General features: G+C 43.7%; 2 protein-coding genes and 1 non-coding gene across 3 annotated transcripts; 2 read left to right on the top strand and 1 right to left on the bottom strand.

The window, feature by feature from the left end:
* Window positions 1-1,411: 1,411 nt before the first annotated feature.
* Window positions 1,412-9,152, top strand: kif20a (kinesin family member 20A). Its single transcript, XM_028986785.1, has 18 exons — window positions 1,412-1,671; window positions 2,962-3,075; window positions 3,814-3,933; window positions 4,014-4,152; window positions 4,246-4,421; window positions 4,498-4,570; window positions 4,781-4,993; window positions 5,081-5,192; window positions 5,858-5,932; window positions 6,041-6,184; window positions 6,274-6,442; window positions 6,827-6,967; window positions 7,071-7,210; window positions 7,578-7,680; window positions 7,775-8,003; window positions 8,166-8,257; window positions 8,345-8,482; window positions 8,595-9,152. Exons 1-18 carry the CDS (start codon window positions 1,501-1,503, stop codon window positions 8,961-8,963), a joined length of 2,718 nt encoding a protein of 905 aa, XP_028842618.1. The 5' UTR covers window positions 1,412-1,500; the 3' UTR covers window positions 8,964-9,152.
* A 1,263-nt stretch (window positions 9,153-10,415) lies between these two features.
* trnaq-uug (transfer RNA glutamine (anticodon UUG)) lies at window positions 10,416-10,487 on the top strand. Its single transcript has one exon. It is a non-coding gene; the product is annotated as a tRNA-Gln (tRNA).
* A 3,108-nt stretch (window positions 10,488-13,595) lies between these two features.
* On the bottom strand, window positions 13,596-22,111 carry cdc23 (CDC23 (cell division cycle 23, yeast, homolog)). Its single transcript, XM_028986763.1, has 16 exons — window positions 21,976-22,111; window positions 21,817-21,889; window positions 19,986-20,123; window positions 19,869-19,911; window positions 18,756-18,861; window positions 18,028-18,160; window positions 17,497-17,674; window positions 17,334-17,431; window positions 15,724-15,805; window positions 15,402-15,555; window positions 15,121-15,240; window positions 14,957-15,032; window positions 14,608-14,669; window positions 14,431-14,509; window positions 14,140-14,259; window positions 13,596-14,029 (listed from the first exon to the last, which is right to left on the bottom strand). Exons 1-16 carry the CDS (start codon window positions 22,080-22,082, stop codon window positions 13,859-13,861), a joined length of 1,740 nt encoding a protein of 579 aa, XP_028842596.1. The 5' UTR covers window positions 22,083-22,111; the 3' UTR covers window positions 13,596-13,858.
* Window positions 22,112-25,234: the final 3,123 nt, after the last annotated feature.

Below are 25,234 nucleotides of genomic sequence, written 5' to 3'. Positions count from 1 at the left end.
TAAATAACTAAAAAAAATTTTTTTTTAATAATATAGTTTTATAGGTCAAAATATGTTAAATATTTCAGTTTAATATGATTTTATTTTGGAATTGTCCGACTTCAATTTCTGTAGATCATTTGTATTTGTTATAATGGTGGTGGCATAGCAGTTAAGGAAGTGGCCCCGTAATCAGAAGGTTGCCGGTTCGAATCCCCAAGGTGAGCAAAGCACCATCCCCACACACTGCTCCCCGGGCGCCTGTCATGGCTGCCCACTGTTCATCAATGGTGATGGTTAAAAGCAGTTTTTCACAATGACAATCACTTCACTTTCACTTCACATATCATGTATTGCATAATTCTTCATAAACTTAACTGTATCACATTTTAATAACAAACTATTCATAAATCATTCTGAATGTATATTTAATTAATAAAATGTGAATTTTCCACATAATGGAACATAGATAAATTGTGTTGGAGACATAAATGTTCACTAGTGTCATGTTAAACTGATTTGTCTGTGACATTTAGTTCACTAGTGTGCTGTCTGCATCATGTTGAGAGGTAGAGTTTTGTTGAGTTAGGCCATCAAGCTATTTTGTGTTGCTTGTGTTGTGTATTAAAGCTTTGTTGAAGTCACGCATTTGTGCCTTGTGCTCTCCTTCCAACATTGACAAGTTGGTACAGTAACACTGAGATGGTTACACAGGTAAAAATCTGAAATGCAATCAGCAGATTAACTGGTAACAAACAAAAACAAAATTGTAATCTATTTAACCGTTTTTCTGCTTGCAATAACATCCAAAACACGGCAATTCAACAAAATTCACTTATCTAACAAATGAAATGAACCTTTAAAAAAACTACATGATATTCTCCTCTTTCTAAAGCCAACCAGCTTTTTAAATAGCAAATGTGTTGAATTTATTGTTACTATTTTCATTGTCATCTGCAATTAAATTAGAAAACATTAATAAATGTTTTTTTTTGTAAATGCAATCAATGTTAGACGCGATCTTTTCTTTCAGTACTATTTAATAATTTATTTTAAACTCAAATGGCTCGAGAAGTTGTTCTAATGCATTCACATTTCATTCATAGCTCTTGTAATCCACAATATATGCCTGAAATCGTTTGAATGAGCAGCTATTCGTTGACCGATGTTTCTTGAACAAGGTCCTGCGTGCCTTGAACGTTTTTAATTTGCAGAATACAGAGCGACAGTTCCAGAATGGCTGCTCCACATTTCACCCTTTCCCTCACGGCCCAAACAAACAGGTTTTTCCGGACTAGTTGACAACGACGCGGATTGATGACGTCTTTGCTGCGGGACTTGTGATTGGCCGGGAGCTCGGTGGAGCTGGAAGGCGATTGGATGGCTCAGGGTGCGCGATGTTTGAACTGGTTGGTGCAGGGCGGCGACTCGGTGCTGGCGGGCAGTTAGCAGAATACCGCTCCCGGGGTCGGCGATCTTGTGTCCAGCCGGTCAGCGTGTCAAATTTTCCAGGCCGACATCATGGCGTTCGCGCTGGCGTCTCCTGGTGGAGTCTTCTCCGACGAAGATGAGTGCGGAGCCGTGTTCGAGTCGACTGCGGCGGACCTCTGCTGCGCGGCGCGGTCACGGCGCTCCGCGGCTCCCACCCCCGAGGTCTCGATCATCCCCGCCGCAGACATAACACAGGGAGAGGTGATTATTATCTTCCTTTTTTAAAAAAACGGGGTTACACTGACAGACAATAGTTCCCTCTGTTAACATCACCCCAGGCCACGGCGCTGTTTACTCGGTTCTTCTGATATTTACTCACAATAAATGCTTTCATTCTGCCTTCTCCAGTTTGTGCATGTCGATTTCTGAGTTGGTTTGTCCTTTAGGACATCAAGACAGGTCGCCAATTTGAATTAAGGATTTGTATTGAATTTTTATCTAAATGACGTGTGTGTTGTTAAAGACACTGTTTACGTCGTATTTTATTTTACTACCACTATGCTGATGATCTGAAATGACCTAAGCTGGCACTTCGCTGTCCCTCGTATCGTACCAGCATCTTGAAATTATCATAATTTCCATTCTGACGTTGCTCAGAAAATATGCATATCGTGATAGACTGTGCATATTATAGTGTATAATGCAACTTTTACCTACAGAACGTTTGTTAAAAAAAAAAAAAAACACCTCTGGGCAGAACAGACCCGTAGTCAGAAGTTTGCTGGTTCGAATCCCAATCCGCCAAGGTGCCACTGAGCAAATCACCGTCCCCACTCACTGCTCCCCGGGCGCCTGTCATGGCTGCCCACTGCTCACCAAGGGTGATGGTTAAAAGCGGAGGACACATTTCACTGTGTGCACCGTGTGCTGTGCTGCAGTGTTTCACAGTGACAATCACTTCACTTTCACCTCAACAGCGCCCCTACCTAAAAACGTGGCTCTTTATCCCGTTGATTTCTGTATGATGGCGATGTTGTGAATCCGCACTGAACCCCCTCATCACTGTTTACTTTGTGCGTCACTACGTGTTCGGCAAGGCGACTGAAGCGCTGCTTTATGGGATCTGTAGTTTTTGTTATCAGCGCGTCATGTCGCTGGGCCATCATAATAAATCTATATTAAATGATGGTGAGTTCGACGCCAATGTGTTGCATCTCGCCCTTAATGTCTGTAAAGGTACGTGAGACCAGATGAAATAACTTTAATCGCACATTTATACAGGATTTTACATTTACAGCATTTAGCAGACGCCCTTATCCAGAGTAGTTACAGGGACAGTCCCCCCCTGGAGCAACTTAGGGTTAAGTGTCTTGCTCAGGGACACAATGGTAGTAAGCGGGATTTGAACCTGGGTCTTCTGGTTCATAGGCGAGTGTGTTACCCACTAGGCTACTACCATCCTTTTATTTGTGTGTGTGTGTGTGTGTGTGTGTAGTTTGTGGACTACTGATCGTACAGAGGGTAAAAATCTACCGTGTCCCTGTTCTCCAGTGTAAGGCTCCCCGGGACAGGATGGGGAGCGGCGATGAAAGGCCAGAGAAAATGAAGGTTTTCCTGAGGATTCGCCCTCTGACCGCGGCGGAACGCGAAAGAGGAGAGGAACAGGTGAAAAGTGACCGCCACGAGTTTACTCTTCCTTTTTTTTTATGCCCCATTTGAGCATTATTTCTGACCTGTATCCGCTTTGAGCGCCGCAGTCAAACATAGCAAACGTCTGGAATGTAGAACATTGAGGGTGTTGAGGTTAACTCTCCACTGCATTTAAACACATAAGTACTACAGGGTGGGGCATTTATGTGGATACACCTTAATAAAATGGGAATGGTTGGTGATATTAACGTCCTGTTTGTGGCACATTAGTATATGTGAGGGGGCAAACTTTTCAAGATGGATGGTGACCATAGTGGCCTTTTTGAAGTCGGTCATCTTGGATCCAACTTTTGTTTTTTTCAATAGGAAGAGGGTCATGTGACATCAAATTTATTGGTAATTTCACTCGAAAAACAATGGTGTTCTTGGTTTTAACGTAACTATTCTTTCATGAGTTATTTATAAGTTTCTGACCACTTATAAAATGTGTTCAAACATTCCCGTTTTACTAAGGTGTATCCATATAAATGGCCCACCCTGTAGAATGGGAGGTTTAACAAAGGATGAGAGGAGGAATCCAGCGTTAAACAAGGATCAGTTAGTGGGGTTTGTGAGATGCATGTTAATGTTTACATCAGGACCATGATGTGAAATGTGGCTTGATTTTGGAATACATTAGCATGCTAACATGCATGCTAATGGGATCCATGAAAAATCTTCCCAGCTCACCAGAGATGTTTTTGTGGCGTTCAGGGCTGTGTCGGCGTGACTTCGGAGGACACCCTGCTGCTCCGTGCTTCCAAAGACTCGCAGGCCATGAGGAACGCCGAGAGAGGGGTCGCCCAGAGCGCGCACAAGTTCAACTTCACGCAGGTGAAGAGCCTGGCTGCTTGCCCTGGTTTGAGGGTGTGTTTTTTTTTTTTTGTGACAACGCTGGTATATCGTATGTGCAGATTTTCTCCCCCACCACCACCCAGCAGGAGTTCTATGATCACACCATGAAGGAGGTGGTGCACAATGTCCTGCAAGGCGAGAACCACCTTCTCTACACCTACGGCATCACCAACTCTGGGAAGACCTACACCGTCCAGGGTCACTACGCCGTAATGAATCCCCTCAGTCCTTTCAAGGTGCTTTTTAGGGGCGCTGTTTGACGCTACTTTTTTCCGTGACCTTTATGTGAAGGGGTGGGGAAGGAGCCAGGGCTGTTACCACGGGCCCTGGTATCGGTATTCCTGAAGCTGTCGGGGCGACTGTACAGCGGCATGGATCTGAAGCCAGTCCTCTGCCAAGATGTTCGTAGGCTGGACGCCAGTGAGGTGCATGCTGAGACCATCATAAGAGACGCCCTGCTGAAGGAGGTGAAGCACGCTCACACACGCCGAGGGTCTCCAGAAAAGGCCGGGTGATGATCTGAGCCGCGTATTTGTTTTCCAGGACGAGTGCGCAAGCTTGGATAGCGGAATTGGAGGTCTGTCCACAACCAGCCATATCGCCACCCAGCTGGAAGGTACACTGATTCTGTAACGTGAAAAAATGAAGAGTCTCTCAACAGTGTGGGGGTTAAAAAGCCCCCTCACACGATCTGAATCCGTAACTGAACAAATATTTGCCTGTAATGGCATATTTTGCTTGATTTGGTTCTTTGCCAGTTGTTACGATTAATATTTTACCGTTCTTATTTAAAAAAGGGAACGTCTAACGTGTGTGTCGTTGACAGACGTGGATGCCGTTAGTTTGGAGGCTGCTCGGCTGGGCCTTAGCGGCCGGGAGCAGCTCGACGAAGGGGTGCGGTTCTCTGTCTGGGTCTCCTTCTATGAGATTTACAACGAATTCCTGTATGACCTGCTGGCGGCACCACCCTCCCTCCAGCTCAAGAAGAGGGCTACACTGCGACTTAGCAACGACAAGCATGGAAATCCTTACGTAAAAGGTACGGAAGTTTCCTAAAACACGCCGGGAAAGCAGGCGCCCTGGTGCAAATGTTAAAGGTCACCTGCTGTTTTTCACGCGAGTGCAGATCTTACCTGGATCCAGGTGCACAGTGCAGACGAGGCATGGAAGGTGCTGAAGGCTGGACAGCGCAATCAGAGCTTCGCCAGCACACACCTGAACCACAACTCTAGCCGCAGGTGGACACTCTCTCTCTCTCTCACACACACACACACACACACATGCACTCCAGGGTTCCTACAGTCATTAAAAGTGGCCTAGCAGGTAACACACTTGCCTATGAACCAGAAGACCCAGGTTCAAATCCCACTTACTACCATTGTGTCCCTGAGCAAGACACTTAACCCTAAGTTGCTCCAGGGAGACTGTCCCTGTAACTACTGATCGTAAGTCGCTCTGGATAAGGGCGTCTGATAAATGTGGTAAATGTAAAAGCCTGGAAAAGTCATGTATAATAAAGTTTAAAACTGGCGCAGGTCCGTACTATCCTTGCTGGATTTCCGTAGTGAACGTTTCTTCCACGTTCCAGCACCTCCGCAGCGGTGTGTCTCCTTTTAAAAGTCATGTACTATCTAGCTGATCTACGCCCATTTTACTTGGAGGAAGAAACTGTTGTTTAAGTTAAGCTTTTCAAGTTCAGTTTAACAATTTTCTGGTAAATGTACATTTTTTGTGTGTGTGTGTGTGTGTGTGTGTGTGTGTGTGTGTGTGTGTGTGTGTGTGTGTGTGTGTGTGTGTGTGTGTGTGTGTGTGTGTGTGTGTGTGTGTGTTAGTCAGCTCACCACTTTTCAGACTTGACCAGTCATTATAATTGTGATTAATTCATGTGTTCTTTCTCTTTCAGTCACAGCATCTTCACAGTCCGCATTCTTCACGTCCTTCCTGACGCGGACCCGAGACAGGGGACCAAGAGCTGCGAGTAACTATTACCTATTATCAATAATCCCGAATCACCGTGAGCATACGTTATTGTTACCGGTGGGGCCTGCGGCATTAAGTGAGTGAGTGTGTGTATGCACTGTGCCAGGTTGTTGGTGTGTGACCTGGCAGGCTCTGAGCGCTGTAAGAACCAGCAAAATGGCGAGCGGATGAAAGAGGCCAATAACATCAACACCTCCCTGCACACACTGGGGCGTTGCATCACGGCTCTGAGGCACAATCAGAACAACAGGTATTCACACACACACACACACACACACACCCAATGCATAATGCTCCTTTAGACGTGAGCGGGTAGTAACTGAGTGAGGTCATTTGCAGGTCACGGCCACCACAGGTGGTGCCATTCAGGGACAGTAAGCTGACCCGGGTTCTTCAGAACTATTTCTGTGGACATGGCCACTCCTGTATGGTGGTCAACATCAACCCTTGTGCCTCCACCTACGACGAGACTCTGCAGGCCCTGAAGTTCTCTGCCATCGCAACGCAAGTATGGCCCACATCATCATACACCAGCCTGAAGCGTGTTGCACGGCTGCACGGCTAAGGTTGGGGAAATAAAAGGCCATGTTCAATTATGTGGTCGTGCAGTGAAACGTTAAATAAGAGAAGCTGAATTCTGTTTTACGGCATGGATGCAAACCATTCGAGCTGAAATTGGCAGGTTGCAGATTAGGTTTATTCATTGGTTGGCTGCCCGTTTTTGCCTCGTCTCTCATAGAGGGCTGGGTGTACGCAGGGCTTAATGTGTCCGTGTCTGTGCATCAAGGTGACATGTTTGTACAGTATGTGGGGCAGACTGGGCATTTTTTTTTATTTTTTTTTTTTAAATCAGATTCTTCATTAATGTCCTTCTGTGCTTTTTGTGTTCCAGCTGGTCCATGGCCCTTCCTCTAAGAATCGGGTGGCCTACATCCTGTCCCTCCTGCAGGAGCAGCAGGTTCGGGCCACTGTACTGGAAGAAGAAGAGTGCAGTGATGAAGAGGATGGTGACATCTCTATGTTTGACTCCGAGGTGTGCAGTTTCACTCATCTGAACTTCCTAGATTTGCCTGTGGTGACCTGGTTTGTATGGGAGTATCGTTAAGACTTGCTGTGGCTCCCTGGGACTTTTGTAGGCACTGTTACAGGCCATCGATGTGCTCAAGAGGGAGGTGTTACGCCAGCGGCAGGAAAAGGTGGAACTGGAGGCCAGTGTTCGGGAGGAAGTGTGTGCAGAGATGATGGAGGTCATCTCACGCATGCAGAATGACTTCAGGTGGGTCATCAGATACTGCTGTGCCATGGTGTGTGACGTCAGGGACGTTCACCGGGTTCTTGCGGTCATTAAAAACCTGGAGAAGTCATGGAATTTGAAAAGCGTTTATACACATGCACGTATAACGGGGTGCAGTAAGACTGCGAGAGAAATGTTTTTTCTTTTATAACCAGCTTTCCGTAGTGAACCATGTCACGTGGTACTGTGTGTGTACAGCTGGGTCTTCTTTTAAAAGTCGTGTAAATTACAGCTGATCTTCTATGGAGAACCATCTTGCTTGCACATAATTGGAGGAGGAAACGCCATTTTAAGTTAAGCTTTTCAGTGTGGTAATAAATTCAGTTTAACAATGTTTTTGTGGTTGTAGTGAGACGCTGGAGACTGAGAGAGCACTGATTGAGGAACGATACGAGAGCAAGATTAGCAACCTCGAGACCAGCCTGAAAAAATACTACTCTCAAGAGATCAAGGTGAGGGAGTCGCTGGTAGTTGGTGTCAAGTAATGGTTTCGAGTGGGGCGCTGCTGCATTACCGGGTTGCATCTGTGTGTTTGTGCTCAATCAGGAACAGAATGAACAAATCCAAGAACTCACCACCGCCCTGGAAAAAGTCGAGGGCAGTGTCATGGCTCCTCCCCCCCTCTTCCCACCAATCAGTGAGGATCTGGGACCTCGGCGGTCACAGCGTCTGGCCTCTGCTCATTACCCCGAGGTTGCACATTTGTCGGCAGAACTGGAGCAGTGCAGAGCTGAGTTGGACCTGTGCCGTACAGAACTGCAGCTCAGAACTCTGGGTAAGGACAAGCGCTTCATTGCGTTCATTTAGCTGAACTTAAGGTAACATCCTGAAATGAGATGAGATAAAATTGTCACTCAATTTTAAGTGCTGTGTTGAGGTGGCTCTTGAATGGGACTGTGGGATTTCCATGTTCTGGTTGGTTTTACTCCCCCTTCAGAGCTGAAGCAGTTCCAGGGGAAGCAGGCACAGGCTGAGAACAGTGCCACCCTAACGTCTTCTGCCGACCGTAAGCTTGAGGAGGGCCAAAGGGTCAGTGGTCTGTCTTGTCCGTCACAGAAAACACCATTTAACTCTAGAGCCATGTCTGAGGACCAAATGGTGTACAATTGTTTTTAGAACCTTAGGCAGTTCCGGCAGGCCCTGCAGAAGTTGGGGGCGGAGCTCCAGTCGGGGGAGAGAGCGTGCTGCCGTAGCACTGATGGAGAGAGACTCCGGCAGACTCTGAGCGCTGCAGATGACATCATCGGCAGACAGGTATACTGTAATAACGTGAAATTCTTTAGCCACGGTTATGGTTACGTGTCCCATATCTAACAGACTAGTTGGGGTGCAAGCATTTAACCCACCCCCTCCCCTCCTGTTGTAGGACCAGATGTTGGTGGAGCTCCACAACAGTCTGCAGCTGGTGAAGGCGGATTTGAGACGGAAGGCGGACACTCTGGCACAGCTGCAGAGCCCAGCGTCCCTGCCGCCACCATCCGTTCCAGGATCCTGCAAGAGGAGGGGCTGTGGGGTTACGGCACCGGCAGGTGGCCTCGCTGAGAACCAGCCGCCCGAGAAACGTCCGTTTTTCCGAACTCTGTTCTCGGCACGGACGCCGACGGCAACGCCCACAAGAAACAAAGCGGAGCAGATGGAGGCCACACCCTACGCCCGTGTGTTGCGCTCACGTCAGCCTACGCCCCCTCCAAGCCCGAGCGTTGTGAGGCGTGGCATGAAACCAACAATGTTTTAGTATTTAACAGAAACAACCACATTTTTTTTGCTTTTTAATACTAACACACAATCTTGCCACACAACAAGAAGAGGGACGTAACTGAGCTGTAAATTCCCACCTTGTCTTTTCTGTCTTTCTGTGCAATACTTAGACGTTTTAAGGGCTAAGAAAAATGTTTTGGGATTCAGTCCAGTCAGCAGCAGGGAATGTTTGCCTCTTTTTTTTTTTTTTTTTGAACGAACGATGAGGCAGCTGCATGGGCTCTGCACACGCCATAGTTGAGGGAGTCTGACCTTCCAATTTCCAATCGGGGCAGTATTATAGAAAATGCCAGCAGAAATTGGATGACCAGAAGGGCAGCATACACTAAGCAATACAACCAGGCATGTTCGTTTAATAAGATTGTATGGTCTGTGTGTGTTCTTTTCAGAGAGAATGAATGAACTGAGAGTTGCTCACAATGTAAAAGATAATTAACTATATTCATGATTTTACTATTGTATTTTATAACTGCTCTGTGGGGTTTTGGCATCAAAGTCTGATCTGGAATTTCTCCCCTTATGTCATCATAAGGGTAAAGGTTACCTCCTGTTACTTATGCTTTACCGGCCCAGAGAACTTCCCACCCGTCCCCTAAAAAGGAACTCTACTGACAGTCATGGCTTGTAGCAAAGTATTGCAGTATTTTCTTTTTCACATGCAATTTATTCCACACAGTTTGACCTGAATGACCGACACACCTTCACACAAAAGATTTTAATTATCAATCTGTCTGTACGCCTATAAAAGGTGTTGCTTTATGTAGCCTGGAGAGGAACAGGTCTTAGGCAGGTGAGAGGATGACCACGCTTTTTAGTATGAAATCAATACAATGTATTTAAAAGTATCCAATACTGTACAAGATGATACATTTGGCATATACCCTAACCTCATCTTAATAGCGGAGTGTGGCTGTTTTTTCAGACTAGTTTTAAGCCTCCTACCCAGCCATTTCTGATAATTGATTATCATTAGCACCAATTTGGTTCAACTTACTGATCATACATCAAAACATAGTCCTACAAGACCCCTGCCCTTTGTGCAGGTGTATAAGAAAGATTCTGGTTTGAATAGTCTCACAATCATTATTAGTCTTCCATTTGTTTGCTCACTTTGGATTTAGTAAATTGTTAAAAAATAAACCATTTAGAGTTATAAAGGACCCTTAGTTTACACCAGTTCTCTACACCTGCTTAATACTTGTGTACACACACACACATATATATACATATGGCGAGTGGGTACATATGTCAATCTGTTATATTGCAGGCATTTATTAAAATCATTTAAGTTACATTTTCCCTCATTAATGTACACACAGTATTGACTCAGAATGGTTGACAACAAACAAAAACTGAAATATCACATGGTCCTAAGTATTCAGACCTTTTGCTGTGACACATACAGTCACAAAAAGTTAGGGATATTGTTGGTTCCATGGAGTAATGGTTAGCACTCTGGACTTTGAATCCAGTGATCTGAGTTCAACTCTCGGTGGAACCTACCTTGCCTGTGATCTTTTGGGCCAGTGGTGGCCTAGTGGTTAAGGAAGCGGCCCCGTAATCAGAAGGTTGCTGGTTCGAATCCCGATCTGCCATGGTCCCCACACACTGCTCCCCGGGCACCTGTCATGGCTGCCCACTGCTCACTAAGGGTGATGGGTTAAATTCAGAGGGCAAATTTCACTGTGTGCACTGTGCTGCTGTGTATCACGTGTGACCTTCACTTTTATTTACATGTTTTAATTAAATTAGTAAAAGTTTCCTTCTTACTAATTAAACTAATTCATTAGCCAAAAAATTTAGACAATAACAGTGATAGCCCCAAATAACAAAAAGACTGTCAGTAAAAAAGTGAAGTGATTGTCACTTGTGATGCACAGCACACAGCGCACACAGTGAAATTTGTCCTCTGCATTTAACCCATCACCCTGAGTGAGCAGTTGGCAGTCATGACAGGCGCCTGGGGAGCAGTGTGTGGGGACGGTGCTTTGCTCAGTGGCACCTTGGCAGATCCGGATTCGAACCTGCAACCTTCTGATTATGAGGCCGCTTCCTTAATCGCTAGGCCACCACTGCCCCAGGTGTAGAGGGTGTTTGCCGCAATGGTGGCAACGTCTCATGCTCCTCACTAGCCTCATGATGATGTTCTGAGGCAATTTGCTCCACTCTTCCATAAGTGCTACACGCAGTTCTGCCAGGTCACGTGGGGATGGGGTACGATCATTCAGGCTCTGCTTCAACTGGTACCAGACATGCAGTGACTGAGCCATGTACAATAACCAAATCTGTTTTGCGCTGATTGGTGATGCAGACTGTTGCAACTCATCCACCAAACTCTGGGGACCATGTTGACCTGTTGATTTCTGTGCAAGGTGACCAAACACCTGACAGTAACCCACTGCTGCATTGTCCAGGTCACATGGATTTGTGCCCGCTGCAAACCTTCACGACAGTGTCTTTGTGTCATTGGAGTCACCTACAATGGGTGTCTGGCATTCAAGCCAATGGTTTGCGAATAGTTTGTCTGGAAACCCTAGTACCCTCGCATCTCGTAAACGTGCCTGCAGCTGTGTGGCAGTTGCATAACGATGTCTGACATGCATTGTGCATGTCTGAGCAAAATCATGAGGTCAAAGTAACTATCTGAAAAGCTCAGAGACAGAATTGTGGCTAGGAACAGATTCCTAAGAGCACAGTGGCCTCCATAATCCTTCAATGGAAGATGTTTGGGACAACTGGAACCCTTCCTAGAGCTGGCTGTCCAGCCAAACTGAGTCATTGGAAGAGAAGAGCCTTGGTGAGAGACGTAAAGAAGAAATCCAAAAGATCAAATCCAAAAGATCAAATCCAAAAGATCGTTGTGGCTGAGCTCCAGAGATGCAGTCAGGAGATGGGAGAAAGTTGTAGAAAGTCAACCATCACTGCAGCCCTCCACCAGTTGGGGCTATATAGCTGAGTGGCCCAATGGAAGCCTCTCCTCAGTGCAAAATACATGAAAGCCTGCATGGAGTTTGCTTAAAAAAAAAAAAAAAAACACCTAAAGAACACAAAGATGGCGAGAAATAAGATTCTCTGGTCTGATGAGACAAAGATAGAATTAAGGCCAAAATAGATCTGAGCAGTATGTGTGGAGAAAACCAGGCACTGCTCATCACCTGTCCAATACAGTCCCAACAGAGAAGCATGGTGGTGGCAGCATCATGCTGTGGGGTGTTATAATATTGCAGGGACAGGACAACTGGTTGCAATCAGGTGCAGTGGTGGCCTAGTGGTCCCGTAATGAGAAGTTTGCCGGTTCGAATCCCGATCCACCAAGGTGCCACTGAGCAAAGCACCGTCTCAACGTGCCTGTCATGGCTCACTAAGGGTGATTGGACACATTTCACTGTGTGCACCATGTGCTGTGTATCACAATGATGGGGCAGTGGTGGCCTAGCAGTTAAGGAAGCGGCCCCGTAATCAGAAGGTTGCCAGTTCGAATCCCGATCTGCCAAGGTGCCACTGAGGTGTCACTGAGCAAAGCACACTGCTTTGCTCACACACTGCTCCCCGGGCGCCCGTCATGGCTGCCCACTGCTCACTCAGGGTGATGGGTTAAATGCAGAGGACAAATTTCACTGCGTGCACCGTGTGCTGTGCTGCTGTGTATCACATGTGACAATCACTTCACTTTGTACTTAAATCGAGGGAAAGATGAGTGTGGCCAAGTACAGGCATATCCTGGACAAACCTTCTCTAGAGGATCTCCAAATCCAGGTGTGAAAAACTTGTTGCACCTTCATGGCTGTATTAGAGAGCGCCTTCTCCTCTGCTTACATCTGCACATCTTGGTTTGGCTGCTGCATTGTGAAACTGCAGCGCAGCACATGGTGACACAACGTAATGTGTCCTCTGTACTTAATCCATCACCTAGCAGGTACGGAAGGTTGCAGTTTTGAACCCTGTCATGGCTGCCCACTGCACCCTTGGTGGAGCTGGGTGCTATGCTGTGTCACATATGAATCACTTTCACTCGGTGAGCATTGGGCAGCCATGAAAGGTGCCTGGGGAGCAGGATGTGGGGACAGTACTTTGGCAGTTGGGGATTTGAACTCTTTGGTTATGAGTCTGCTTCCTAAACCACTAGGCTCCATTGACACATAACATCTCATTACCTAACAAAACTACAAAAATTTTTGGGATGTTCCTGGTCTGCAGTAGTCATGATCCACCAAAAGTGGTCCAAGGAAGGAAACCTGGTGACCAAGTCACGGGCAACCAAGTGTCACTGATGCACACGGGTAGGGCTGAAGAGATACTCCGCTGCCCCTTTTGCCGCAGGAGTGGCTGCGTAGCTGTAGATAGTTGGATAGTTTGAAGAATGTGAACAATTCACTGCTGCCTGGGTGTAAATCCCTTCTAGAACATGTAGAATTTAAATGAACCTGTTAGATATACAAGTTCATGATCTCAGAATGATTCCTCATACCACAAAGAAATTTAATCCAAATATGTAATCCAATGTGTATTTCACACAAGGTCCTTCACCAGAATGGGATTCAACGTGAGGTTTGTTAAAAAAAAATTGGTTTTTATTTCTAACCCAAAAAAAAAAAAAATCAAAGCCCAAGTCCCTCATGAATCCACTTAAATATTTACACCAAATCAACCACAATATATGACTTCAACAGTGCCTCCTTAATGGTCCAAAACTCCACTGTTATCAAAGAGCTGCACATTTTCGTTGAGAAAGAACAATAAATGTCCCGGGCTACAGCCTTCCACGGTGTGGAGATTCGTGCTAAGTTTGCCATAATCAGGACTATGAATGATGTAAAGCTTTGTGAATGATGGACACTGTTTGTGTGTGTGTATGAGCGAGAGGGAGCAGTTTTAGGGAGTGACTGATGAAAGGTCTAAAGGAGTCACTTTTCTGACAGGCGTGGTGGTGGTGTTGGCTAGAGGGTTGAAAACGTTGGGGAGGGACAGATCTGCAGACGACGTGTCCCCCTGTTCCCGAACTGCAGTGATCTGACGAAGTAAGGCCTTCCCTTCCTCACGTGCCTGCAGAACACACACACATCCATGTTACAGATTTTGAATTACTTTCAAATAAAACCTTCACTAGCGTCGAGAGCAGTGTGTGTGTGTGTGTGTGTGTGTGTGTGATTTACATCATTGTAGTCGCAGCATCGTTGGGCACAGAGTGAGGCCTGGTCATACATTTTTGTCTTAAAGTAATACTGTGCCAGATACCGGAGTGCAGTGCTGACCTCAGCATGCTCCAGCTGCTCCTGTGGGGAAAAAGGGGGGGGGGTTTATGAACAGATATTATAGGAATCAATCTAGAACTGTACAACCAAACATGCTTTCTTTAGTTTAGAAAAGAGAGGAAAATGAACGGAGGCATGGTCTATGACTGCATATACACACACACACACACACACACAAAACCAACATCTTACCCCACAGGAGAAAATATCCTGAATGTAGATGATGTAATACTGTGCTGCTTCATCAGATTCGTTCAGCTGCTCATGGAGTCTATAACACGAGCAGGAACAGAGTTTTACGCTGCGATTTCTACAAAACATTAAGTACCTAACAGAATTAAACACACACGCACACACACACACACTTACTTGGCTAATTTGAGAAGTGCCATTCTTTCCACATCACCCACAGAATATGCTCTCCAGTAACACTGAGGACAAAATGAATGAAGAAATTACTAACATCACAACGGGTTCTGCAAGGAGACACATTCGTTTTATGTGGCTAAACAAAAGAAAACGAGATGTTTGAAATTAAAAACTCTGATCTGTGTCAGTCTACTGTGATTTCCTGTAACAACGGTCAAAATGCATAAACAATACGCAATAACAAAGGAGAAAGACACTAGTCGTGGGCGTGGCCATTTTATTTTACAGTAAAAAAAAGGGGGAATAGGGGGAATAAATGAATATGATTTTGAAGTTTGTGCATTCGGACCTTTTTAGCTTCAACATGCTGCGAGAGTTTTTCATAACACTCCCCAAGGGCCACCAGCATTCGCGAGTCATTAGGCCTGCAGTGGGGAACACACATTCACAAGTCTTAATACACAGCACTCAGACCCCACCCCACACACAATGCTTAATTACACACACACAAACCTGAGCTGATGAGCTTTTCTGTAGTAGTACAGCGAGTAGAAGGGCATTTTGAGGATCTCGTAGGTCTGACCCAGTCCATACCAAGCCCGGTAATCCCGTTTGTTGACCTCAATCGCATGTCTATCAACAGTCATTCAGACACCAATCAGAGGTTTCTAATTCGTTCAAGACAATAAGTGACATACAACCATTACAATACTAATAAATAGTCACAAATCTAAGTTTAAAGGACTTGATCCAAACAGCAGACCTGGAGGTGCTCAGGTGCTGGAGTACAGTACCTGTATGCCTGTATGGCAGCAGATGTGTTCTTCATCTCCATGTACTCGTGTCCCATCAGGGTCCAGGCACCCAGGCAGCGTGGGTTCAGCTTTAGAGCCCTCTGGAAGTAGAGCGCTGCCTTCTCATGCTGTGTGCGCAGGCTGTAGTAGTTACCTGAAGGACATCAATTAAAAGAACTTATGTGAAGACTATTATTAAATTATATATATCTAATGTGCAAAACACAGAAATAAATCAGTCGTCTGATATAGACCATATGGAAAAGATTCTCCAAAATCATTATTAATTCAAAGATCATACAAGAAGGTTGTCATTTCTCACCAATCACACAGCAGGTCTCTACTCTGTATTTATCTATTTCCACCAGGTTATGGGCAAGGTAGCTCAGCTCGGGCTTCATAGTCTGAGTAAGGGGGGGGGGGGGAAACAGGATTTAGAATGTTACACTATACATTAAATACGAATAAAGTTCATGCAGAGGTAGAGCGCTGCTTAATGTAATGCTCTCTGATCACTGGGTGTAACGTCTATACATCTAAATATCTATATAAAATTGTAGAGTTTAAAGGAAATGCAGGTTTGTTGTCCTGTATTGATTAAAAACCGGACTCGCGTTTTTACCGCCAACTACAGAACAATCCTGTATTCAGACATTTGTTCAGGCAATACATTCACTTCCAGGACTCCTTGTTCTTTACACTGAAGATGTTACTTAAGGGCATTGGCTGTATGTTTAAGCAAGTTACTGTTTAAACAGGTCAAATTGATGACCTGGGTGTTAACCCTAAGTGTCTCCAGGCAATCCCTGCCTTTGTGTATAACAGGGTACCCCAAGGATTTTTAATCTTAAATTTAAAAAATAAATTTTTATTTTTAATTAAATTTAAAAATCGTGTTGTCTTAAGACAAACACATTTCTAATTGATGCCCCTGCGCTCAAATGCATTTTCACGTCTTTTATGCCCAGCTCTTTACCACAACATCCCATAAACACCAAAATTGCTCTAAATCAAGACAAGAAGTTTACAGTAGTCCACTTGTCAAAAACCTTATTTCTACCGGGAAGGTACGGCTATGGCTTAATGTCACCCCTGAGAGGGGCGCTGTTTGGTGACTTTACTTCCTGGGTTTTATGACTCTGCTGCTGCCTGCTTGTGGCTGATTAGGGTTAAAAATCAAACCACCACACACGCGGTTTTACCCTGTATTCCCCTGCAACCGATTCCTGACGCAAAGCCTTCCCCGAAGGGTGACGTTGAATTTAAGATTCAATAACTTTTCAAGGACTTCATTTACGAGTACAATTTTAAGACCCCAAGGGGTACCCTGGATAAGAAATTATGCTGGTTTGAAGGCAAAGGGCAGAATAACCAAATAATAATTTGATTTAGATTCTCTTCGTTTACTCACCTTGCATTTTGTAAAATGTAAAAAAAAAAAAAAAAAAAAAAAAAAAAAACTATTATTACTCATTTTACAGAAACTTTTGCGAAATACTGTAAGTTTGTGGATGGAGCATTTAATGCTCATTTGTGTTCTGTCTTATGTTGACTTGCACTGACAAAAACTGTCAGAAATGTTAATTTCTCTTTAAGAAAGTTACAAGGCGTGTTGTAAGGTTTTTTTTTCCTCTTTTCACTTCTGACAGGGGGTGCAGTATTATAATGTCATGATAAAGAATTTTTAAAATGGCAATTTTTTTATAATCATGCTTGAAGTTGGGGCACATGGTTTCCTGCATCCTTCATCCACTACAGCCATGTTCAGTAGTAGACATTTTGTGGCACCTAGTAGTGGAAAGTGGTTTAAAAAAAAAAAAAAAAAAAAAAAAAAAAAAAAAAAAAAAAAAAAAAAAACTATTCCCATCCCCAAGAGTTACTACAAAAACAAAGAAGAGCCAAGCAGGCATAAAGGGGGAAAAAAGAACTTACCCTAACATAGAGCAAGTTGGAGAAGGTGTCCATGTTCTCGATGCGGAAGGGATCCTGTTCCCGCAGCTCATTAAACAGAGTCAAGGCCTGATCTATATCTGCACACAAAACACAAGTTTAACGGGTGATGAGGCCTGAGCTGATGAGATGCTCGGTTCCTAACCTCGGATGTTGTGGTACGCCACGGCAATCTGGGAGATGATGTAGGTGCTTTTGGAAAAGCCGACGTCAATGAGGCACTTATATTTATGCAGGGCTTCTGGAATCATCTGCAGCTCGGTGTACATGTGAGCCAAGAAAAAATCCTTCACCCAACAGTCTGGCATGGACAACGACTTGAGCTGTTGGTGAAGAAAACACGGTGTATGGATATGGGCTGTCATTGCTGGCATTACTACAAAAATATCCAATCAACGAATTCAAATAACATCTGCACATTAACATTATTTTCCAAATGGAAACAAGTGGCTGCCGATGCGCCATGGAAACAACACACTAGTGCCTGCGATACGTCGGAAATCAGCCTGTTTAATTTAGGCTCAAAGAGTGGAAATCATGTGCAACCAGATGAAAATATTTACACACAATACCATGTGACGCACCAATTATTAATAAAGTGAGAAAACGGCAGCGAGGCAGTCAGTAAACTTCCTTCATGTTTACAACATTCTAGATGTGTGTGCAGCATCAATACCATCTCTATGTTGGTGATGAGATTGCAGAGTTCTAGCCACGCCCCCCAGTGCAGAGGCAGTGCATGAGTGGCTGCCACAAAAATATCCACTGCCTCCTTAATCAGGTCCAGCTTCCGCAGAACAACTCCATAGCTACAAACCGATAAAGACACAAACGAAAAGCTCAGTTAGAATTCAGATTAGGACAAAAGCTCCCATTTCGTAAGGTGCACTTTACCTGTGATGAGGAGGTAAACGCTGGTGGTACCTACCTGCCCTGCTGTGTTTCTAACTGCATGAGTGGTAGTAGCCTAGTGGGAAACACACTCGCCTATGAACCAGATGACCCAGGTTCAAACCCCACTTACTAAGATTGTGTCCCTGAGCAAGACACTTCACCCTGAGTGTCCCCAGGGGGGGACTGTCCCTGTAACTACTGATTGTAAGTCGCTCTGGATAAGGGAGTCTGATAAAAGCTGTAAATGTAAATGATGTAAACCTACGTCTTTCCCCTCATAGTTAATTCTCTACACCCCTAAGAAGGATTTTTGGTGTGTGTGCGTGGGCACTGGGGAGAGTTCGGGACCGTATCACATTTGTTTAATAATTCACTTTCATTTGTCAGTCTTTTAACGCCTAAACAGAATTGCAGCTAAAACAGGTGAGCTGAAGATGTAACACAGGGACCACAAAATGAGGGTCCCTGAGACAAAAAGTTTGTGTGTGTATGTGTGTGAAGTCTTCTCACAGGTAGAGGGCAAATCCATCCAACTCTCCAGCGCTGTGCTTCTTGCTCAGATCCACCCTCAATTCTCTTAGTGCCTCGTTCCTTACTTGGCCCTTCTCTAAAGGCCCTGCAGCCAATCACAAAAGAATGACAGAAAAAGTCATTACGGGGTTAAAAAAAAAAAAAAAGAAGAAGAAAAGTGGGTGGTAGTAGCCTAGTGGGTAACACACTCGCCTATGAACCAGAAGACCCGGGTTCAAATCCCACTTACTACCATTGTGTCCCTGAGCAAGACACTTAACCCTAAGTTGCTCCAGGGAGACTGTCCCTGTAACTACTGATTGTAAGTCGCTCTGGATAAAGGCGTCTGATAAATGCTGTAAATGTAAATGTAAATGTAAAAAAGTAACAGGCAGAACCCAGTCAAACAAACAATGGAAATGACACGGAATTGAAAAATGAACAGTCATTTTAGCTCTTAAGTGTGAGGTCCCTTTCAACATAGCAAAATTGTATTAAAATGTGGGTATCAAAAGACGACACCTTTGAGATCACTGAAGGTGTAGCATACAGGTTACTGAGCCAGAGAAAACAGAGAAGAAGAAAATGAAAAATGTCATGTCAGCCTACAAAAAAATAGATTTTTACAGGGATCTGTAATACTAACATCATGGTGTTAGAATTTAACTGAATAGCAGTGTGATAGTTCCAATTATGATAACATACAATTTTTAAAAATTGTCCTGCGCCACCATTTAGATGTATACTTTATAAATTAGAAAACTGATGCAGCTGTGCATGTAAAACATTAATAAAGGGAGTCGAACAGAGAGCATTTAGTTAGCTTTAGATTTAAAGAATCCAAGAAAGGTTTAAATCAGACAAAATTATTGGCAGAAATTTGTGATTGTGCTGCCTTCCATTATTTGGACAAGCAACTGTTAAATAATGTGCAAAGGTGAAGATAATTATATTTCAATTAAAAAAAACACACACATGGGTTAATGACTGCTATGACTACTTTTGTGAAAATAAGTATCTACAATGTTCTTAAGGGTTCACAAACATCTGTATTCCTATTAAATAATACATATGTATTAAGCTTAAAAAAATAATAAATGCACTACTTCTTACCCAGACTGTCAACGGTCTCGTCGTCTTTTTTCTTTTCCCCCGACTGTAGGAAGGAGCAGGGTCATTATTTGTGTTTGTACAAAATTCAGGCATATGACAGGAAATGTACTCCCTTACCAGGTATCGAGAATACATATACAGGAAGTAAGCCTTCTGGCTGCGGCAGCCCCTAAGGAAGTATGCAGCGCGGTCATACTCTTTCAGATCAAAGTAAGACTTGGCCAGTCCAAGGGCATCCAAATCATGTGCGTCCTCCTAGGAACAAGAGGCGGACATCAGAATAGGACTAATGCAGCACTGCCACTATAGTTGAGTATGTGCTGCTGCTGTCACTGAATCTTTGGTGTTGGTCAAGTAGCATATATTTAGTTCACAGAAAATATACATATATATATATATTTTTTTTAATTAAAAGTTTAGATTTTTCAACCCCTTAATTACAAAAACCCTTATCTGTAAGTATGACCATCCTTCAGAATGGATTTTGTCTAGGATTTGATTTATTTGAGGGGGGTAAATTATTAATTAGTTAATTGTTTTTAATGATTAATTATTTTAATTAAATTTGCAGTGTGTATGCATGTGCGTGTGTAAGTGTTAGATTTGTCTGAAATGCTTTTTGAATAAGAGTGTTTTCAACTGCTTCTTAAAAGGTGTTGGTAGTCTCGGCTAGTCGAATGGAGGAGGGCAGGTTGTTCCACCAGCCAGGGTCAACTACGGAGAACAGAGTTGATTGGAATCAGAGACCCCGTGAAGAGGGAATTTTCAGTCACATTTCATTTGCTGATCTGAGAGAGCGTGCAGGAGTGTAGCTAGGTAGTAGTGTATTGATGGTGCACTTCCCTGTAGGAAGCACAGCCCTGTAGGAAGCATCAAGGATTTGAACTCAATTCGAGCAGCTACCGGGAGCCAGTGGAGGGAGGTGAGAAGAGGTGTAACATGGGTGTATTTTGGCTGATTGAAAATGAGACGGGCTGCCATATTTTGGATCATCTGGAGTGGTTTTATGGTGACTGCAGAGGCTCCAGCCAGGAGAGTTACAATAGTCCAGTTTTGAGATGACCATTGCCTGGACAAGGAGCTGAGTAGCCTGTTGCAAGAGAAAAGGCCGAATCTTGCGAATGTTGTAGAGAGTGAACCTGCAGGATCTGGAGATCGCAGCAACGTGATGGTTCAAACTCAGTTTGTCGTCAATCCAAACTCCAACACAGTTGTCATCAGTCATCATCTGCTACTTTAATGGAGAGTCTCACTTATTTCAATAAATTTAGCTAATTTGAGTGAAAGTTCTGTTCCATCAACTAATCCCCGATGAGTTAGCAAGAAAATTCTACTCAGGACCAGGCTAACTCAATGAATGTCAAATAAATTTCCATGCAAAGATCAGATTAAATTATTCAAATGAATCCAAACCATGTCTCAAATGAGGCAGTGGTGGCCTAGCAGTTAAGGAAGCGGTTCGAATCCCAATCCGCCAAAGGGGCCACTGAGCAAAGCACAGTCCACACACACTGCTCCCTGGATGCCTGTCATGGCTGCCCACTGGTCACCAAGGGTGATGGTAAAAAGCAGAGGACACATTTCATTGTGTCACCATGTGCTGTGCTGCAGTGTTTCACGATGACAAGCACTCATTTTCAAATGCCCATTCTAATACATCATATTGCCAAAAGCAAAAAGCACCCCTCACTTCCATAACCACAGCTGTAGCAGATCAACACGTGTGATGGAACGGGAGGATCTCGGCAGCTTCCGCTAGTTTCAAGTAATGTACCAAAAATTTAAAAGTCGCCCACTTTCTGAGGTTTATAGCCACAAAGGAAGGGGATGGAATGGGGTTTCCAGGATGCAGGAGCAGCATCCGAACCCAGTTCAACGTGCAGGGTGCGTGGGGACGAGTCAGTATGAATGGATGGATGGATAGAGAAGGACGCCGGATCGGCGGTACCTCGGTCAGCTCTGGCGGGGCCGGTAGCTCGTTCAGCGGGAGCGGCTCAAGCGCGAAGGCCAGTTCCGAGGCCCTGGAGAGGGAGGGAGAGCTAAAAACAGGCAAGGAAACATACCACACCCAGCAAAAACTATACGCCGGCCTCCACGGGAGACTCACCACTTCACACTATGCACCAGCCCCCTTTCCCTGCACTGCGATATCACGCCGATCAGCTGCTTCTTCACCTGGTTCAGATCCCCGAACTCCGCGCTCAGCGCCGCCATTTTGCTACGTCATCAAAGTACCGCCTCGTCATTGGCCGTCTGGCAGTTCTTTTAAACCAATCAGCGGTCAGGTTGTTAACCCCCGTGGTGTTGCTTCAAGGGATGTGCGATGCCACTGATTTCCTTTACGATGTGATAGCAAGTAAAATTTAGGTTGGTATTGGCGATAATGATCCGATACTGATACTTTATAATACTATTATATCTTAATAAAAAGTGTGTGGCGCTGTATGGCAAGCAGATTTAACACATACAATTTAACACATAACACATCCTATGTGTAATTGATTTTAGATATATAGTATATATAGTGATCAAAACTATATTTTCAGTGGTCAAAATGGTAATTAAAGATAATAATTTGCTTATAATCAAAATATCATTATTACCAGAGCAAATTGTATTTTCAGACGTTCTTATTTTTCCTAGTCGGAATTATTTTCAGATATCTTCACGATAACAAGTGACTGTTTTAACATTTAATAATTGAATGGATATGTATTGCAGATATCCATAATTTAATTATTCCAGGTCAAAACGAACATTTCAGACTTCCACAATGAAACTCTTCCTATCCACAATTTCCCTTTCAGACATCCACTGCATTATTCTGGCACCACGCCCTTCTGTACCGCTTTATCCCACGTTGGCGTGTCAGGGGCAGAATTTCACGTTACTTTCAGTTGGATCGTGGTACTGAAAGTAGAAAATATCGATACCATTGGACCAGTATCGATCCGATACTGATACCAACTTGGTATCGATAGTATTGACATTTTGCCTCACATTTAGCACATTTAGCACGTGAAGCTGCACTCTGTACAATTTCAATCACTCTGTACAATTTTCTTTGCTTCGTCCGTATTGACTCTCAAAATCCTGGTGAAATCTTATAGAAGTTAAATTTACGAGTTATCTGGTATATATTTATATTTTCGGCCAATTCGAAGATGGCAGCAAGATGGCAGCATATCTCTATAAAAACGACAATTTTAACTGAATCATGAATTTACTAAAATGGACAGACAGAATCACAAATGCTCTGATGAATCTTTCGACGTCCTGCTCATTCATATGCGCTCCTCTTTCTGACAGACTGTGGTTTTTAGTGATGTGAAGTAAGTAAAAAAGGAACATAACAATTAACAAAAACGCAGAGTTATCAACTTCTGGGCCAAATCTTGACTGATGGCGACCCGTTCCTTCATAATCAGTGCTCAGAGTTTGTCAGAATTTGTGGGTTTTTATTTTGTTCACCCGCCTCTTGAGTTCTCAACTGTTCCCCAAGCCTCTTAGTTATCTTCAACACTGAATTACAGCTTATTTTATTTTCTTTTTTTATGAATTTTAATGAAATAATGATATTTAATGGGTTTAGGCAGCACTAAGGGAGACTGCTTGCTAAGCAAATGTAATGGGAATATAGGCTAAAGGTTCATCACAGTGTTTCGGACTGGGCTTTTGAATTCAGGTCTGCTCCAAGGAAAAATAAATTCTAGGTAGAATAGTCCAAAGGACAAGAAACTTTCAACTGGGCAAAACCATACATAATCTTCTTTTACTTTCAGTTGCTCCCGTTATGGATCGCCACAGCGCATGATCCATCTCCATTTCCTGCGATTCTCTGCATCATTCTCACCACATCCGTCACCCCCCCAACTAGGCCTTTCCATTCTCCTCCTGCCTGGTGACTCCAAACTCCATCTTCAATAAAATAAAAAAAAAAAACAGATTAAATACAGAAATAAAATTTCAAGATAAAGAGGTCAGTTCATTATCTTCATTTAGCATCTTGCACATGATAACATGATTATTAAAAAAATTCCTTTAAGATTCTGTACTTCCTGGAAATGTGCTCACTAGTAATCAGTCTTTTAGACAGAGCCTGATAATTAAAAAATAACTGCCAGGGTGCCTGTAGAGTAGAGAGACTGCCAATGTGGACATTGTCACAGGCCCACAATAATGCAGATCATTTTGTGTGATGTTTCGACGGACAGATTTTAACATTTTGTCTATATTTATTGTGTTGCCTAAAAGCACCTCCAGGTTTTCCATGCAAAAAGATAATTATTTTGACCGCGCCTGAACAGCGAGGCACAGTCACTTCCATCCAATTTCTTTTCTCTCTCCAGATCCCTCTCTCATTCTCCCTCTCCGCCCTCCCGGCTTCAAAGAATGACAGGGTTATTAAGTGTTGCAGGGGACTGTGTACAATAAGTGCAACTACGTGCTTGACTGAGCAACGAGGAAGAGGATGAAAAAGGGGCTCTCCTCTCCCTCCTCTCTCTCTCACACACACACATAATTCTCTGTATTTAAAGCAATGAACTGAAGGAGGGAGTTGAGACCACTCTCTTTGTCTGCTCCATTTAGTCATTTGCTGTTTGGCTCTAAGCTGTGTGCACTGAGATTACCTCTCACTGCTCCCCCGACACCATTTTTCTGTAATCCTTCTCACTCCTGTCTCTGCTCTATCAACCCGTTCACCTCTGAATTCAATCCTTCAGAAACAGCTCACAAAATGTTTGTGTCTTACAATCTGTATGCATATAACATTTTGGTCATATTGCAAATACATAATAAACTCAATCTGCGAAATTATTATTTTTATATACAATAATATATTTTTTAACAAGCTTAAAATGTAAATTTGCATTTATCAGACACTCTTATTCAGAGCATCTTCTGTAGAATCCGTAGTTAAAGTGACGGTCCCCTGGAGACACTCTTGCTCAGGGACACAATGATAGTAAGTGGGGTTTGATCCTGTGACTTTGTGGTCCTCTGGTTCATGGGCAAGTGTGCTACCCCCTAGGCTACTATCACCATTAAACCTTGGTCCTTTAAAGTGCCATAAATGTACTCAATAATGAATTCAACCATATAGTATGGTTGAAAAAAATATTTTTTTCTTGACTACATAACACAAAATCTGACTTTATATGAAATGTTGTGAAGTAAAACATCTCTGCACATGGAAATACTTTATCCTCATATAGTCATCTTTAAGCTTTGTCCTCCATTTGTTCTGAAACTCGATACAAATCAGTCCTGTCAAGAGTGCTTGTGCATGACCATGAGTAAGTTCTAAAACCGAAACCCAATACTCTCCATCTCAGGATGGCCGTTGCTTTGACAGCTTTTACAAC

The sequence above is a fragment of the Denticeps clupeoides genome, chromosome 7 (genome assembly GCF_900700375.1).
Source record: "Denticeps clupeoides chromosome 7, fDenClu1.1, whole genome shotgun sequence".
Lineage (NCBI taxonomy): Eukaryota > Metazoa > Chordata > Actinopteri > Clupeiformes > Denticipitidae > Denticeps > Denticeps clupeoides.
Note: the sequence above shows the minus strand (reverse complement) of the source record. Positions and strands in the feature narration are given on the sequence as shown.